The following is an 18,394-nucleotide window of genomic DNA, read 5'->3' as shown; positions in this document are numbered from 1 at the left end:
TATTCTTGTACAAAATAAAAGTTTGCTTTCTTTTATGGAACCACTGCAATATAATTATCATAAAGTACGTTTTATAAAATGAAATCATTTATTTATATGTGTAGTAAGTCAAAAGCATGCGCAAAAAAACCTATATATGGAAAAGTTCACATGGATTTGCAATTTTTCACGTAAAGTAAATTAATTTTATAACATATACGTGGTGTATGAGAATTACAGACAATTCATGAAAATTTATTTGTTAATAACATTTTAATAAACAATTAACGACGGCTAAAACTTTGTCAATATTACTCAGGACAACATATGTCAATGTCAAGGCGACTCAAATGGTCTGTGTAAAGATAAACATTAACCCTTTTGATTTAGGAGCCAATCCTTGATGACAGGGCCTAGCATGCATATATTCCAACAAGAATAAAGTTACACAAAAAATAATAAAAATGAAAAAGGTAAGCTTGTATAAAATAGCCTTACCGGCAAAAAATTTTTATTATTCTGTTGACGATCGTTATTGTGATATGTTGTATGCTATCTCTCGCTTTTAATTTCTGACTTTTGTCATAAAGATATATAGTTTTAATTCGATAATAACTTGAGAACTTTTGTTATAATTTGATTATATTGTGAGTAATATTATTATATGTATTATTAGTTTTGCACTTGTACATTATTATATGCGGTTTTTGAGTAGTCATTAGATATTTATTTTTAAATATTTTTTAGTGTTGTTCATTTGAGAAGGGCCACAATCACATGGTCAAAACGCCGTGAAAATTAATAAAATTAATTTCTTGCTAGTTTGATCAATTATTTAATTTTCCTATTTATTGACTAGCGATTGGAAAGAAGTACGTATATTAATAATAAAAATATTATAAAAAACTAAATGTGCAATTAAATTTTAAGCAAATGTAACAAAATTTAGTTCGTTTTTTCTCAATTTCCTTCATGAGAAAATCTTGCTTTATTACAATATATCTATTTTATGTTTCTTGATATATCTGTGATAATATAAATAAAACGTAACACTTTCGTCATTGCTTTTTCAACAAATTTTATACAACTTTAAATATATTTTTTTTGTTTTATATGTGACTTACTTTAATAACTTGATTATGTACTCATAAAAGTTCTCTTTTGCTAAAATGTTTTACATTGTGTTGTTTCACGTGTAAAGATTGACTTACGTGTGCAATTTTATCTCCATTGCTCATCATTTTAATCCATATTAACTCTGCAAGACTGTTATAATTAGTAAGAGCATAAGATAATATTTTCCCTTTATAAACATTATTTCGCACAGTAAAAGCCTAAAATTCAAATTTATATAACTCTGCAAGGCTGTTATAGTTAGTAAGAATATAAGATAATATTTTCTCTTTATAAACATTATTTCGCACAGTAAACGCTTAAAATTAATGAATGAATTTGTTACTTTAAATAACAACTATAATTTTGCATGTCACAAAAAACTTGCTCACATATCTTTAAACTGTGTGTATATTACGTCATATTGACGGTCGCGTTTTATTACAATATTAAATAAAAAATTATATAAAAAAATTATTTATAAGATTTGCGCGACTGTTTTTGTACTTACTCTCAAATAATTTGTAGCCATTTTGCTGAAGATATTCAAATTTTATATCCCAAATATAAAGTGTCAAATATGGTTATAACTTAATGTAATAATTTGATGATATGCCTAATCATAAATAATATATTGCATCCAATGTTCTGTGGTCTCGTTTTATTGTCTCATTTTACTTAAATGATAAAATTGATTATTAATATGATATAAATATATATTGTATAAGAAAATAGTTTGTTAAGCAAAAAAATAGTATTGGACACCCACACACACACATACGTACGCACGCATCTATAAAATATATTACAGATCTTGTATAGTAATCAGTTTTCGATAATCTTACTTTAATACTTTTATGCACGAAATAATGAATCATTATAGAACCCGTAAATATTTTGTCTTATGAAAATTAAAATGTGTATTTATGTGTCAAAAATATCTAAAATAGAATTAAGCACTTACTGACGATATGTTGTATTACACAGAATGATATAATAACATGAAATATCGAAGCGCTGAAAAGAAATTCTACGAATTATTAACAGTGTCCTTACTAATGACTTGAAAAAACTGAACTTTACTTATTTATACGATAATAATGCTAACTTGAGTCTTTAATTAGTCATACAGTGTTTGCAAAAAAAAATCTTATTTATTATCAGTAATGCTGATGACATGTATGCTAAAACATTGTGCTTACTAGTTAGACTATTGTATATGGTTATGCAAATATAACAATATCTGCAATTTTACTTAAAGATTATTATCATGACATTGAAGTTATGGTAAATAGAAGCATATATTGCCCCTATAGCGAAATTATGACAAATAGAAACATATTCTCTCTATTTCTAGTTACGTGTGCTAAGATAAGCTAAGCATATGTCGGACAAAAGATAACTGAAGTGACCATACGAAGATATGTATAAGTTTTTTTAACGCGCGAATAGCGAAAAGAATAAAAGCAATGAAAAAAAACAATTGCTACTCATCCTGACATTTTTTAAATCAAGCAACAAATGCGTTTGCAAAATCATATATTTGTTCATATATATATATATATCGGCTAATTTTTCCAGCACTTTATGATTTTTATTAATTTTTATTGATCATAAAATCTCTTTAATAAAATAATATTTTGATATTTTTATTACTACTTATTTTTATAACTACATATATATATTACGACGACTTTTTCTCGCCCGGAGCAACGCGGCAAGCAGAGGTCGACGTCAAAAAAAAAGAAAGGAATTGTTCTTTATGAAAGATATTACGCGGGAACTAGGAACGTAGTCGCTCCGCGCGTACCGTAGCAGAACGCCAGCCGATAGATATGCAAAAGTACTTTTATGGTTTTATGATTTTATGGTGCCAGACACGGTTTTGCACGTGCCAATTCGCGACACACGAAATTACGCGATAATACGGCCAGAAGTTCTGCGACGGGCCGGCTGCTCACCTAACGGCAGAGAGACAGGATGTGGTTGCCGCGAAAGAAAGAATAAATAGTTTACTCAAAGTACACGCGAAATTAATTGTACACGGATTATCCGGTAATGAGACGCAACAGAACAAAGAGACAAAGGAAAATAAGGACGCGAAAGTATGATATAAAATAATTCCGATTTATTCTAATAAGAGAAGAAAAGGAAAAACAATATATTTTATAACGTAAATCGAATAACTATGAAATTACAAAAAAAAAATATATAGCAGAAATTATAATTTACATAATTTGGAAAATTAGAGAGAAAATAACGTATAATTGGTTTTACAATATAAAAAAAGAAGATAATAAAAAAAAAATTGATACGATATAACATTCGTAATGTGAAAGCTAATTTCAAGAACAAATTGAATTGACGTCACTAAGATTTCGACAGAGCCAACAAAATATAATAGTACGAGAAGTACCGCGACAATCTAGGCTCGAAAAATAACGAAGACTTTACTTACGTCGGATGCGCAACAATCCTATAATATACGATATACAAGAAAAGAGTAGAACAAAGAGTTCGACAATTAAGAGAGTCAGAAGTTAGGTCTGAAAGAATCTTGACGACACGCAAAGAGCAAAAATACCGCCGTAATATGGTAGAGTTCGATTTTTAAAGTAAATACGCCGGTGACCAGCAGTCCACGGCTTTCGCCGTCTCGCTCGCTCTCGCGCGCCCGCACTCTCCGTCCTTGTCACTTTCGCGCTCTCGCACGCGGTCGTGCTTCATCTTTTCTCTCTCTCATTTATACGCGGCACCCGACGGAGCAGCCATTATTATATCATCCACGTATCTGATGTATATGAGTGGACAAAACTTTAGTAGTTGAAGAGCTTTATTTTCTAAATCTTGCAGTACTATATCAGCTATAATAGGAGATAAAGGAGGTCTATTTTTATAAATTTACTTATCTTTCAATGTTAATTTTTTCGTACAATGATTTTATAGACATAATAACGATTGCTGTTATCGAGATTCGCAACCGACCTCCTAACCGAACAATTAGCGAGAGATCTGTTTCGCGACAATTACATACTGTAGAATGATGATTCGAGGAATAGAATATATAAAAATGCTCAGGTTTAAAATGCGTTGATTTCGTTAATTAAAAAAATAGCTTGACGTAGTTTTATGCAAATAACTGTGTTTCTATATAGTTTTAATATATTGACAGTTATGAATAATTGATTGTTTATTTCTATTCATCTTTAATTTTAAATGATGCGCTGAAGAAGGTTGAAAAAGCACCCGAAACGTTCGAATTTTTTTCTGTCTAATATTTTATGTTATAAATATTTTTCCACAAATAAATATTAATGAAAGAATTAAATTAGCTCTTATAACCTTTTATATGTATATTAATTTTTTAAAGAGCGGTTACAAATTATATTACATTATTTTTTCGCGGGTTCGATTCCCGCTTCAGCGACTTTTCGGACCTATATTTTTCGCGCCTATTTCTCCACATATGTAAGTTTTGAGATTAAATTATATATGAAACTTAGTGATCTCATACCAAGAGATACAGTTCCGAATAATTAATTTTTCATGCTTTGGTACTGTTGGCTGATTTAAAAAACATTATATTAAATTATTTATTGTTTACAAAATTAAATTACAACAAATTAAAAAACACTAATAAAAAAAAAGACAAAAAGTTTATTACATTTCCATATATTAAGGGTCTCACTGAGAGTGTTTGTAAATCTTTTAAAAACACTAAATTTACTATAGGTTTCAGATGTTTTAACAGAGTAAATAAGTTCATTAAGGTGCATAAAGACACAATACCAAAAACGAATAAGAATAATGTAATATATAAAATTGAGTGTAAGGATTGTGAAGCGTCATACGTGGGACAAACTAAAAGAAAGCTAGAGACGAGAATCATAGAACACAAAAATAATATGGTTCAACATTATAAAATACCTTCTATTATTACAGAACATATAAGAAATTTTAACTATTCTATGAATTGAGAAAAAATTAAAGTCACGGATCATGAACCAAATTATTTTAAAAGATTAATTTCGGAAATGATCTGCATAAAAGAACAAAAAAGTGGTTTGAATGTAATCGAAGATTTAGATTTATTAGATAAAATGTATTTCCCAGTACTGGATGGCTTAACTAAAGCTTGAATAATTTAATCTCAGCTGTTTTTCATCACACATGCGCATTCACAATTTTCTTTCCCACTTTATACTGAAAAATATTTCTTCTCATTGCGTATCTGTCCTTCAAGGTATGAAGGTGTATATAAGTTGTGTTAAAAATGTGTGACACTCTAAGAATCTATATATCGTATTTATTAAAGTAAAGGTATAAAATTTGATTTTTCTTTCTATTAATTAATTTAGTAACTGTGTTTTGCTAAGATTATTTAAATTATTTAGTAGCTAATTTATATAAATTATATCCATTGTCTGTAACAGATACATTCAAATGACACCTGTCTATACTTTGACACTGTAAAGAAGAAGTAATGCTGTAACAACTTTTTGTAAATTTAATATATTGTGGCTAAAGAGACACAAGTTAGCGTCGAAATGTCACATCTCGGGATTATAGATGTATTGATAATTTAAAATAAATTCCATCCAATACTTAGCTCGTAAAACAGCTTTTGTTAATTTGTTCATTATTAATTTATTAAAACAAGCTTCCAATATTATATTTATTTTATAAAATTATACAATATTTTACTTTACGTAATTTGTACAAATTAAATAAATACCTGTTAAACAACCAGTGATCCAATCCAAGAACAACCTTACATGTTAACACTAAAATGATATTCACGATTGTACATTAAGACGTTAACAAAGAGGACGACGCAAACATAATAGTCTCCGGGTAAAATTCTTTTTTGTTTTATAATGTCACTTACAGCTAAATATGATAACAATGATAATCCATACAAAGACAGTGTTGTACATAAAAACATAGCAACCAAATAAATAGAGAACACACGAGGAAAACAATAAATAAATTATGATAAATAAACAACTAAATGTAACTTATACTCTCTGTATCAGCACATCGTATATCGGGTTCAAATTTTCAGTATTTTTTTTGCATTTTGATGTGACAGTGATAAACGATAGTGGTAAATTACATACAAATTGGTATAGAAAACCTACTTTTTCGGGTAGATCTCAGTTTTCACTCTAACAAAAAATTTAAGAACCCATTTTTCTCAATTTCGCAACAAGGTTGGCCTAAGAGCACAACATATCCAAAAGATATTCAGAGGATATTCAGAGGATATTCAGAGGACATTCGAACATCCTCAGGATGTTCTCTGAACATCTTCGGGATATGTGTGCTGTTAGGGAAAGTTGTACACACCATCCTGAAAAGTCTTAATAGTTTAATTGTCAGAGGCAAAGACAAGTTAGGCTGTAAAACAGACGTAATATACAAGTTAGAATGTAACAATTGTAAAGCAACATATACAGGACAAACGAAGAGACAATTAGCTACACGTGTTAAAGAACATTGCAATAATATAAAAAAACATCCCAGTAATCATAATGTGATCAGTAAACATCGTGCTTTACATGGTCACGATTTTAATTGGAAAGACCCTAAAATATTACATTGAGAAAAACATAAAAAGAAGAGAGAGATTGCTGAGATGTTTTTATCAAAAAGTTTGATAATAACATAAATTTGCAAAAGGATACTGAAAATTTAAACCCGATATATGATGTGCCGATACAGAGAGTATAAGTTACATTTAGTTGTTTGTTTATTATAATTTATTTATTGCTTTCCTTGTGTGTTCTCTATTTATTTGGTTCCTATATTTTTATGTACAACACTGTCTTTGTACGGATTATTGTTATAATATTTAGCTGTAAGCGACATTATAAAACAAGAAAGAATTTTACCCGGAGACTATTATGTTCGCGTCGTCCTCTTATAACGGACCGCTTTCCCAGTGCGGCCGGATCACTCACAATCAGACGGGATCACAAGGTTCGAGAAAGGGTTTAATCCAAGAAACGTGCGCCTTGATTTATGAAACTTAACAAGTGTTTATTTGTGTGCTATATACAAATGTACATGTGTGTGTGTGCGCGCGCGTGCGTGCGTGCGCGTGTGCGTGTGTGTACGTGTGTGGATGTTTGTGTGTGAACGCAGGAGTATATAATATTAAGATACGAGTGCAAGTATAAATGTATGACGTGTGTATGACAGCGTATGTATGTGTATAAATATGTGCGGGTGCGTGTATGGATGCGAACGCCAGTATAAATGTATGTCGTGTGTATGACAGCGAATGTGTGTGTACAAGCGTGTGCGGATGCGTGTATGAATGCGAGACCGGACGCGTGCTAATCGAATACGCGAAAGCAGCTCTCTCTTTGTATATACACCTGACGCTGGTGTGTGCGTGTATTTCGGGGTGCGGGTCGGCGCAGCGGTGGTGACGACAATTTGACTCTGTAAAAAAAAGTGTCGGTCTTGTGTTAATTGCGCGATGCTAATTGGCCCCACGGAACGACGGTCTATTAAATAGTTTCGGTGATCGGAATGCGGAATTTAAAAGACCGGCTCTTTAAATCCTCACGGCCGCGTTTGTTTTTCTTTTTCGGGCGCGGCGCGGTGCAATTCCCGTATTATTGTTATTGTGCGGGGGCAAAGCTCTCTCTCTCTCTCCCTCGCGCGCGTGGGAGCGAGAGAGAGCGATGCAATTTTATGAAACGGGTGTTTGTTTCCCAGTAATCGCGTCGCGGGGATTCTGTTTACTTTTCCCGAGGAATTGGGATTAGGAAATCGGCCGCGGGAACTCCCGACAGAGGCGGAGAACTCCCAACCTCTGGATAAACAGCCGATCTTTCAGGAGGATAGCGTGAGAAACGGGTTTGTTAAGGAGACGCTCGAAGCGGCTTCGGCAGTGGAAACTCACCCACACGAGACTGGGCACTTCCGATCTCTTTATTCTCAGCCTTTTCGGTCGCGTTTTCTGGAGCGGTAACTGTCATAAGACGGTACGGAGCGGAATATCTCTTTTCAGTTTTCTGCGAGCTTTTTATTCGGCCCGATCGTTGTTCTTTGTACGGCTTCATAATTCTTCGGTCTAATTCCCAATTAATGTGGCGCGTGGGGGAAGCGGTAATTCTAACGGTACTTTCCGCGCAGCGTATATATGTCTAGTTATACTAGTATCCATATATACCTATATATATATTCAGATAAATATATTCGGGCTTCGCGGCGCGGGCTGTATTGTTATACTCTTTGTTAATATCTTAATATACAATCACGAATATCATTTTAGTGTTAATATGTAAAGTTGTTTTAACAGGTATTGATTTAATTTGTACAAATTACGTAAAGTAAAATATTGTATAATTTATTATTTACTTTTAATTATTATTGTAGACGCATTTGATAAGGGTCCGTAACGGAGGGCCGAAACGTTGTGCGACATTATTTTTGTAATCTGCCAGTTGGGTCAAAGTTGAATTGATAGTTATTCTAAATTTTTATTGGATCTTTAATATATATAATACAATATGAACTTCGGCTCGTATAAAATTAAAATATGTAATAAATTAAAAGGCCAACTTAACGAGCTAATAAGATGTTAATTAAATTTTTTTTTTATTATATGTCATAAAATAATATTACAAATGATAAACGTTTCGGCTGTACAACAGTCTTTTTCAATATCATTATCGCTATGTTAATAAGTCAAAGAATTAAATCGTTTGGTAAGACCGAACATATTATAAATATAAAATCTATCGGCTTATAATGTGAAAAACGCAGTAACAAATTTTCTGCTTGTTGACTTGAGATAAATCGTCTACTCTCGAACATCAGATTTCTGTAGTTCATGATGTTATAGTATGTAATATGCTGTGAAACAATTGATGTGTCAGCCCGAATATTAAATATTAGAATTTTAAAAAATAGTGATTACTTACGTCTGTGTCGAGACGATAAAATATTTCTTTTTAAATAACATTGTCACAATGTGTACTTTTTGCGAAGCTAATCAATATCTGTAAATCGCAATGTCAGAGCGCTGTATATATATCTCTATGCTATGATGACATAGACAATTTTTCTAAAATATCAAAATAAAAACCGTTAAGACGCTCAGTGTCCTTTTTTAGGTTGATACTATTTTTTTCTTCTTTAATGTGTATCATTTCCGATATCAACCTTTTATAATAATTTTTTTCGTAGTCTAAGATTTTTGTTTCGCTTGTTTGGATCTTTAATGTTGTCCGAGCGACGTCTTTCCCTTTTTCTAAATTTCAGAGCGTTAGAAATACTCCTAAAAACTCTCCCAGCACATTTACCCCCACTATCTTTGAGAAAATGAGTATATATATATATATATATACTCTAAATTTTTATACGATTAGTTTCACATTAACTGCTCGGACCGATAGTTCATATTTCGGAACATAGAAAAATGTACTCCACCAAAAGAAGCAGCTGCGGCAGAATTATTACGCATGAATTATTACATGCCGAGTCATGATGAAACTCCATTGTTTGAGAATAAATGTGACGAGTAAGTTTAACTTCTTTCTATTTAATATTTTTATAAATTGTTTGATTAGAATTGTTTTATTTATAAAACTAATTTTATTTTTGTTTTTTTTCTACAGCATTTTGTTAGGGCGTCGTGCGGTTCGTATACTGGGAAGACGATACGCATTGACAGCCACGGAATTAAAATTCCTCGAAATTGGTATTAACGTGAGTTCACCGAGTTACGTGGAAATTGTCATAAGGAGATCATCGAGGAAAGCAGTTGATATTGTCTATCGAAACGTAGAAGGAACTCTACGAGCAACGTCACCATATTCAGAATATTCTTCGGAACTCTAAAGATGACAGTTTTATAAGCATTGGACCTAACAGTGAGATTTCATACGATTAACGACACCAAACTCGTAAGTCTCAAATCTTCAAATGTACGCGTAATGATGATCGAATCGATGTTGAATCGTATGTTCAATCTCGATTGATACATCGATCTAACTTTTGATCGATTGATTAAAACTATTGTCGATATAAAGTTTACACAATTTTCAAATATCACGTCTACTGTAACGGATCATTATAAAGTACCAAATGTAATACGTGCTAGCAATGCTTTCAATAAGCACCAACCTCGTCGATTGTGAGCTAGTAGCTTTAAATTTTAGTCTATAATACGTAAGAAAAAATATGTATAATAAATATATAAAAAAATAAAAAGAATTTTTTAATAATTTGAAATTAATGATAGTCGCCAGTAGATGAAATCAAAGAAAGGTTTATCATTAGATGTGAGGTGTTTTATAGCTTGACAATACATTATATTGAGGACGAATATCTGGTGGAATATCATGCACCTCAAATTGCAACAAATAGGGGATTCCGCTGCATGCGTTTATCGTACTTATTCGCATGAAATTTTGTATTAAATCTTGACTTTTATAATTAGGAAACGACTATTTTTATGTTAATAACAAAAATTCTTAAATTATATACACGACTGAAGAAGCCACAAGTAAGTGGCAAAACGTATCATTTCTTGTAAATTCGATTTTTGTAAATATTTAAGAGGTTTTTTTATTCTTTTCATTTTTTTGTAAATTGTTTATAAATTTTCTTTTGTTTAACATTTAGATATCATGGTTTTTAATAAAAATATATAGTCTTCATTATTTTTGCTCAACAAAGGCCTATTATTTTTCCCTCAAAGGTTTATTATATAAATCGACCACACTGGCAATGCTTTATTTAATCAATAATCACACATCGTTTCGACCATGGGTTTTGGTCCTTCTCAAGTGTACTACACAAACAATATAGACAGTAATTAGCGCAATCAATTAGTATTTACAGAAATCAACAAATTATCGTCTCTATAAAATTTTTTAACAAAGAGCAAGAAAATTGTTATTTATATACCTAAATTCCGCTAGTTGTCAAATACGGCACAGTAATATACTAAGCGACCTTTATTATTTTTATTGTCATAAATATTGTTTTGATTATCAGTGTTCTTTTGTAAATTTAACGTGTTGTCAAATTTTTTCATAAAGAACATTTCAGCAATTTCTCTTTTCTTTACGTTTTTTTCTTTATGTAATACTTGTGGAGTAGACCATTTAAAATCATGTCTGCAATCTGTTTTGTGTTTACTAATTACCGAAAAATTGCTAATATGCATTTTTATATTGTTAAAATGTTCTTTTACGCGTGTACCTAGATGTCTTTTTGTCTGACCGATATATGAAGCATTAGAATTATTGCAATCAATTTTGTAAACCAATTCCGTTCTATTATTTATAGGAATTCTATCTTTCTTACGCATAATTAATAAATCCATTTTTTTCGGTATACTATAGATTACATTCAAGTCCATCCGATTAAATTCTCTTTGAATGTTATCACTTAAACTGACCACATAAGGCAATGTAATAACGGTAGATAGATCAAATTGATTGTTTATAACATTATCTACATCAAAATTATTATTTATTCGTTGTTTTAAAATATTAAGTCTTTTTTTAATATGACACATAATGATATGTGTTGGAAAACAATTCTTATGGAAAATATTTTACACAATTTTAATGTTAATTTGATGGAATCGTTCATTCGATAACAAAATAGCTTGATCAACAAAATTATAAATTGTGTTCATTTTGTGATACATTGGATGATTAGAGTGATAATTAATATATCTACCAGAACATGTGGATTTTCGAAACCAATTTGTTATTAATTTGCCATTGCATCTAATGACTGTAGTGTTCAAAAAATTGATTGCAAAATCAGATTCTAATTCATATGTAAAACGTAAGCGAGGGTAATAACTATTAAAGGTCAATAACATCTCGCTAATTTTCGTCTTCGGAACAATAGCGAAAATATCGTCAACGTATCTAAAGTACAGTGGCACTAAAAAACCAAGCAAACTCAAGCATATCGTCTCTAAGTCTTGCATAACCAAATCAGCCAAAATCGGTGATAAGGAGGAACCCATCGGACTACCATAAATTTGTTCATAAAACCGGCCCTCAAAACACAAACTAATTGAATCCAAAACAGTAACAACTGCATGTAAGAACTGAGGTAGACTAAACGTTGTGTTATGTGCAATATTATTCCAACGTTTCTCAATTGCATTTATAACAAGTTGTTTAGGAATATTAGTGAATAACAAAGAGACATCGAGTGAGATCATCACCTCACTAGAATTTTTTAAGTCTAAATTATGATGTAATTTCTTCGCACGCATTTCCATTCTCCATCTTTCCCCCATCCTTAAACAGTCCCAACTCTTATACATAGCTCCCAATAGTTGCGTGGTCCTAGTGGGGGATGACGTCACGCGAGAAAAGGGAACGCGAAGCTAAGGACTGCGAAAGCTAGCGTTAGGAGAGATATCATGGTGTGGACACGTAAGAAAGAGATTGCTCGAGACACGTACGAAGGAGGGATGACGTCACGCGAGAAAAGGGAACGCGAAGCTAAGGACTGCGAAAGCTAGCGTTAGGAGAGATATCATGGTGTGGACACGTAAGAAAGAGATTGCTCGAGACACGTACGAAGGAGGGAGATGGTGCGACTAGGCACAGGAGAAGAAGAGATAAATCCGGGCGCATGCAAAGGAAGGAGACGGCGCGTAAGAAAAAAAAGATAGCTCGAGACGCATGCGAAGGAGAGAGAGAGAGAGAGAGAGAGAGAGAGAGAGAGAGAGAGAGAGAGAGACGACAAGATAGAAAGATAGAACGAAATAGAGAGATGGTGTAGCGAGATAGAAAAATAGTACAAAATAGAGAGATGATGTGGCGAGATAGATTTTTTAAATGTATTTTTATTTTTAATTTTTTAAAATATTTTTAAATGTTTTTTATATTATAATATACATATATTTCTTAATAAAAATGGAGAGAGGTTTTTTTTACAATTAACACTTTTTTAAAATATTACAATTTTTATTCATAAAATGTGTGCATGTATTTACAAAAAAGTGCGCGCGCGCGCGCGCGCGTGTGTGTGTATGTGTGTGTGTGTGGGCGGAGTGGAAGTTGATTGACCACGTTGTTTTTGACTACAGATACTTTGGACCACGTTGCATTTGACCACAGATACTTTTGATCACGTTGCGATTGACCACGCGTTGCATTTGACTTCGTTTTGTTTGACCACGTCACTTGTTTCGTGAATTCTCTCGCGTGTAAAGTCCCGGGTATAATTTTGAATCTCCACGGGCGACGCGAGCCGAAGCACAGGCTTCTAGTTTTTATTTAATGCAGCAGTACGGGCGCGATGATATGAGAGAGTTTGATTGAAATAAACTGTAATGACTTGATCCCCGTATAATATTGATTTATTAAGATTATGCGCGACTATGTATTGCGATGCGCTCCTCGATACATGAAGAATAGCAAGTGACCTGTGCGAATTTATTTCAGGCCGCACAGGTAAGCCTTCGTTGTCGATCCGAAAAAGCCCGATACATCCCGGAATCCCGTGATTGATATTTTGACCGTTCATGTTCATGTGATTGACCGTTTCTTCGTTCACGTGATAAGACCAAAACAAAGTGAGACAATGATGCGTATATATATATATATATAAAAGAAAACCGTGTCTCTTGTCTCGACCAGCACATCCCAACACATACATGTCCAAACATCGTGCAAATTCGTGAAATATAATAACATGGAATAATAATTCTAAACATTACTATTGACCACGCGTTGCATTTGACCACGTCGCATTTGACCACGTTGCGATTGACTACGTTGCATTTGAATAATAAACACACACACAGGGTGTCCATTCGTCCTTGAAATCCTTGAAGTCCTTGAAATGTTATGGAATTTTGTTTGTTTTTAAAAAATACTGGAAATGTGCTTAAATTTTTCGTAGATCTTTGATTTTTTACTTGTGAACATTCAGTTTCTTTGGATGGTCTTAAGAATAAAACAAACATTGTTTGAGCGTCGAAAAGAATGGAGGCTAAGAAGGCTAAGATAATGGATGAAGCTATGAAAGAATCTGTGCGCGTTGAAGAAGAAATAAACAAATATAAACATAACTACTAACGTACCTGAAGGCAAATTCATGTTTTTTATGTTACTTATAAAATGAGTCGTTTTACTTATAAAAATACTGTAAATTGAATTATTTTATCAGTGAAACAAAATTTTTTCAAAAGTTTATGAATTGAGTCAAGTTTTATTATTATAGATATATAGATTTCATAAGGCTGTAACTACCTAAAAACATTCAGCTAAAAGAGTCAGCTGAGATTATTTGAGTAAAAAATATTTCAGTTATCTTACTTCGTAAATAATACAAAGTACTATTTATTTACAGAATTCAAAAATGTATTACGTGTATGTATTAAATAAGTCATTTCTAGATTTTTATTCGATAAAATATTCATATATGAGAGAATATTTTATCGAATAATAATGGATGTTTATTTTTATCAACGTGCTATTTATATCGACTTGATTAAAAACAATTAAAAACAAAGAGCTTCTAGAAACCTTATATATTCTATCTAATCATCTTTCTAGTAACGTTACTGATAAAATTATGAGACATCACACAGTTTCTTTTAACAATTATAAAAGAAAATTATATCACAATCATAAAAATAAATTTTACAGACTGATGGAAAAAAAACAAATTAAATTATATTAACAACATCAAATCAATTAGTTTTAATTACTGTTTGAAAAACAATAAACTACACAATATTTCACACGCAAGCAACAAACAAATGACTATAGCTAATGACAGGATTAACACTTATATATCTCTTAATGATAATGACAAGTTTAATATACTTATATCTCCTAAGGACTTTTATGAGAAATCATTCCAACAATTAAACCAAACTAACAATAAATGGTTCATTAATTTATTTATCAGATATGAAAATTCCCGAAAAGGTTACAAATCTTTTACAACTAGGTGGTAAATTTAATCTTCCAATTAACAACAAAAAAATAGCCATACATGAATTTATTAAAGACTTGGAAGGCTACTCAAAAAGCAATAAAATTGCGAGCCTCAGAACGATCAGAAATTTAGCAATTCCTCAATTCATCCAGTTTATGCACAATCAACTCCAAGAAAATTTGATACAAAAAAAAATCCATATGATGTACAAATTCACGAAGAATTTTTGTCTCCATAATCCGAACATCATTTTCACAAGGGCTGATAAAAGAAATGTTACGGTGGCCATGAATAAAGATCATTACGTAGAGAAGATGATTGATTTACTTAGCGATATAACAACACATATAATATAGTCACATAAAATCCATCCCTTAAAATTGAAAGATACTTGAATAACACGTTAAAAGAATGATTAACAAAAGAATACATACGAGGTGTGTTCAAAAAGTATCGCGAATTTTGAATTTCCGCGGGTTACGTATATTCGATTTTCGATTTTTTTGTGGCGTTATGTTGGTACTCATGTTTCTCATTTATGCCGACAAGTACGGCCATTTTGAATGTTCAGTTAATTTTTGACAGCTGCTTTGCTTGCACGTGTTTTGGCTCGTCTTCGATTTTTGCTTATTCCAAAAAATGGATCAAAGAATCTGTATCAAATTTTGTGTGAAAAACAAAATTAAGTGCGCGGACGCATTCCGAATGTTGACTGTGGCATATGGTGAAGCTACCTTGGACCGAAGCAACGTTTATCGGTGGTACAAAATGTTTTCCGAGGGCCGAGAAGATGTGAACGACGAAGAGCGTGCCGGACGCCCGAGCACGTCAACAACAGACGAAAACATTGATGAAGTGAAGAAAATAGTATTGGTCAATCGTCGAATCACCGTTAGAGAAGTTGCTGAGGACCTAAACATATCGATTGGCTCGTACCATTCGATTTTTACCAATAATTTGGGCATGACACGGGTCGCCGCGAAATTCGTACCAAAATTGCTCAATTTTTGGCCAAAAACAACACACTAATAATGCCGCAGCCACCGTATTCCCCAGATCTGGCCCCCTGTGACTTTTTCTTGTTCCCGAAACTGAAGAGGCCCATGAAAGGACGACGCTACGCTACGATTGAGGAGATAAAGACGGCATCGAAGGAGGAGCTGAACAAGATCACAAAAAATGATTTTTTGAAGTGCTTCGAGGATTGGAAAAAACGTTGGCACAAGTGTACGTATAATATCTGGTGGGGATTACTTTGAAGGGGACAAAATAGATATTCATGAATAAATAAATAATTTTTGAAAAAACACAAAATTCGCGATACTTTTTGAACACACCTCGTATCAAAAAAAGAATATTTTTTCCTAAGATCTAGCGACTCCCTTTTGCCCAAGGCTTACTACTTACTTAAAATCCATAAAGAAAACAATCCCTTTAGAATTATTGTCTCTTCAACTAATACGGCCCTATATTCGATTGCTAATTACCTACAAAAAATATTAACTTTATTGGTCCCAAAAGCAAATAGCCATGTTAAGAATAGTGTGAAAAATGTTTCAAACTGTGTAACATGCTTTCTGGTAAAAAGATAGGCGTATCGGATATTTTAGTGTCATTAGATGTTAAATCACTATTTACCAATATTCCTTTAAATCTCGCAATGGACAGCATTAACAGAAGATGGGAATACATAGTATTGCACACCACAATTCCTAAAAATGAATTTATGTCATCTACAAAATTCATTTTAACATCAACTTATTTCACTTTTAATGGTATTATATACAAACAAATATTTGGTACTCCTATGGGGTCCCCATTATCACCTATTATTACGGACTTGGTGACGCAAGATTTGTGAAGGATTCAGTACTTAATAGTTGTAATGCAAACATACAGTTTTATTATAGGTATGTCGATGACATAGTTTTAGCTGGGCCGAAGAATCACAACAATTTTAAACAAATTTAATGAGTATCATACAGATTGCAATTCACAGTGGAACATGAGATTGACAGATGTATCAGTTTCTTAGATCTATCGATTAAAGTAATTAATAATATTATTTACTCGGATTGGCATCAGAAAAAAACATGTTCTGGGAGAATACTTTCCTATTTCTCTAATCATCCTACCTGCTACAAAGTAGGAACAATTTATAATTTAGTCGATAGAGCGTTACTTTTGTCACATCCTCAATTTTACAGAAAGAATTTAGAATTGTGCATAGACATATTGTTGAGCAATGGGTACCCTCTTAATCTCATTTTTAACACTATTAACTGCAGAATTAAAAGCATGATCAATAAAACAAAGTCTACTAACAATCAAACAATAGCTGAGAACAATAAAAAATATTTTTTTTATTCCATACATCAATAACATATCTGAATCAGTTGCATCTGCGATTAAAAAATCAGATATCAATGTGGGTTATCGTTGTCTGAACAAACTTGATCGATTCATTAAAACACAAAAAGATAAAACCATCCATGATTCGAACAGCAATGTAATATGTAAAATCAATTGTAATAATTGCAAGGCTTCATACGTGGGCCAAACCAAAAAACAACTTAATACTAGAGTTAAAGAACAGAGGAACAACATAAAATTTAATTCATCGAAACATTCTGTTGTCTCAGAACACATTATAAATTTACAGCATACTTTTAATTGGAACAACGTGAAAATACTGAACATTATAAATAATTATCATAAAAGAATTATATCTGAAATAATTCACATTAGAAAACAGAAAGATGGTATTAATTTAAATACAAATACAGAATTACTCGATGATACGTATTTTGGTGTTCTTGACATGTTATCCTAGTTCTCCATTTGTTTCTGTGATGATAATATTGTTTTAGTACAATACATATGAATTTATTTCCTTTTTACATATTATTGAATAATATTATAAGTCGGTATTTGACTTTAAATGTGACGAGAGGGCCTAGACAACGCTCTTGACATGTAAGTTATAACATTTATAACGTTTACAATCAAATTTTTTAACAAAAACGAGGAAAAAATTTTCTTTTTAATAGAGACAGACACCATAGCAATGAACAAATTAAAGAGTAACTTCTCGTCTCACAACGATGAAGGTGCATTCCTATTGACATTTTTCAACAAGTCTGTCTAATTTGCATTATCCTCGCCTTTCGTTCCGTTCGCTCTAAGACTCATACCGATTGACATTTTAATTGTTTTATGTATTGACACATCGTTAATTTTTAATTTTTTAATAATATGAATTTATTTTTGCTTGAACAGATCATTTATTAAAAATTTAATTATATATTGTTGCACTAAGGAAGACCAAGTAGGGTCGAAACGTTTGTACAGA

The 18,394-nt window shown here is 32.0% G+C and overlaps 1 protein-coding gene and 1 long non-coding RNA gene across 6 annotated transcripts in view; one reads left to right on the top strand and one right to left on the bottom strand.

The window, feature by feature from the left end:
• LOC114931316 (luciferin 4-monooxygenase-like) overlaps positions 1-5,969 on the bottom strand; it is a 31,324-nt gene extending 25,355 nt beyond the window's left edge. The window contains exons 1-4 of one of the 5 annotated variants that reach the window (XM_085488209.1): positions 5,828-5,969; positions 2,057-2,109; positions 1,604-1,769; positions 1,191-1,313 (exon numbers count right to left, since the gene is read on the bottom strand). In XM_085488209.1, the coding sequence (XP_085344335.1) occupies positions 1,191-1,313; positions 1,604-1,624 (144 nt within the window). In that variant the 5' untranslated portion in view covers positions 1,625-1,769; positions 2,057-2,109; positions 5,828-5,969. Of the gene's footprint in view, positions 1-1,190; positions 1,314-1,603; positions 1,770-2,056; positions 2,164-5,827 lie in introns of those variants that run through there. The other 4 variants (XM_029303294.2, XM_029303293.2, XM_085488210.1 and 1 more) reach the window with 4 other exon arrangements.
• Positions 5,970-6,253: 284 nt separating this feature from the next.
• LOC146720632 (uncharacterized) lies at positions 6,254-10,399 on the top strand. Its single transcript, XR_014925999.1, has 2 exons — positions 6,254-9,631; positions 9,729-10,399. It is a non-coding gene; the product is annotated as an uncharacterized LOC146720632 (long non-coding RNA).
• Positions 10,400-18,394: the final 7,995 nt, after the last annotated feature.

Source organism: Nylanderia fulva, unplaced genomic scaffold, assembly GCF_048542155.1.
Source record: "Nylanderia fulva isolate GAGA-0341 unplaced genomic scaffold, ASM4854215v1 Scaffold65, whole genome shotgun sequence".
NCBI lineage: Eukaryota > Metazoa > Arthropoda > Insecta > Hymenoptera > Formicidae > Nylanderia > Nylanderia fulva.
This window is presented reverse-complemented; position numbering and strand designations above follow the sequence as displayed.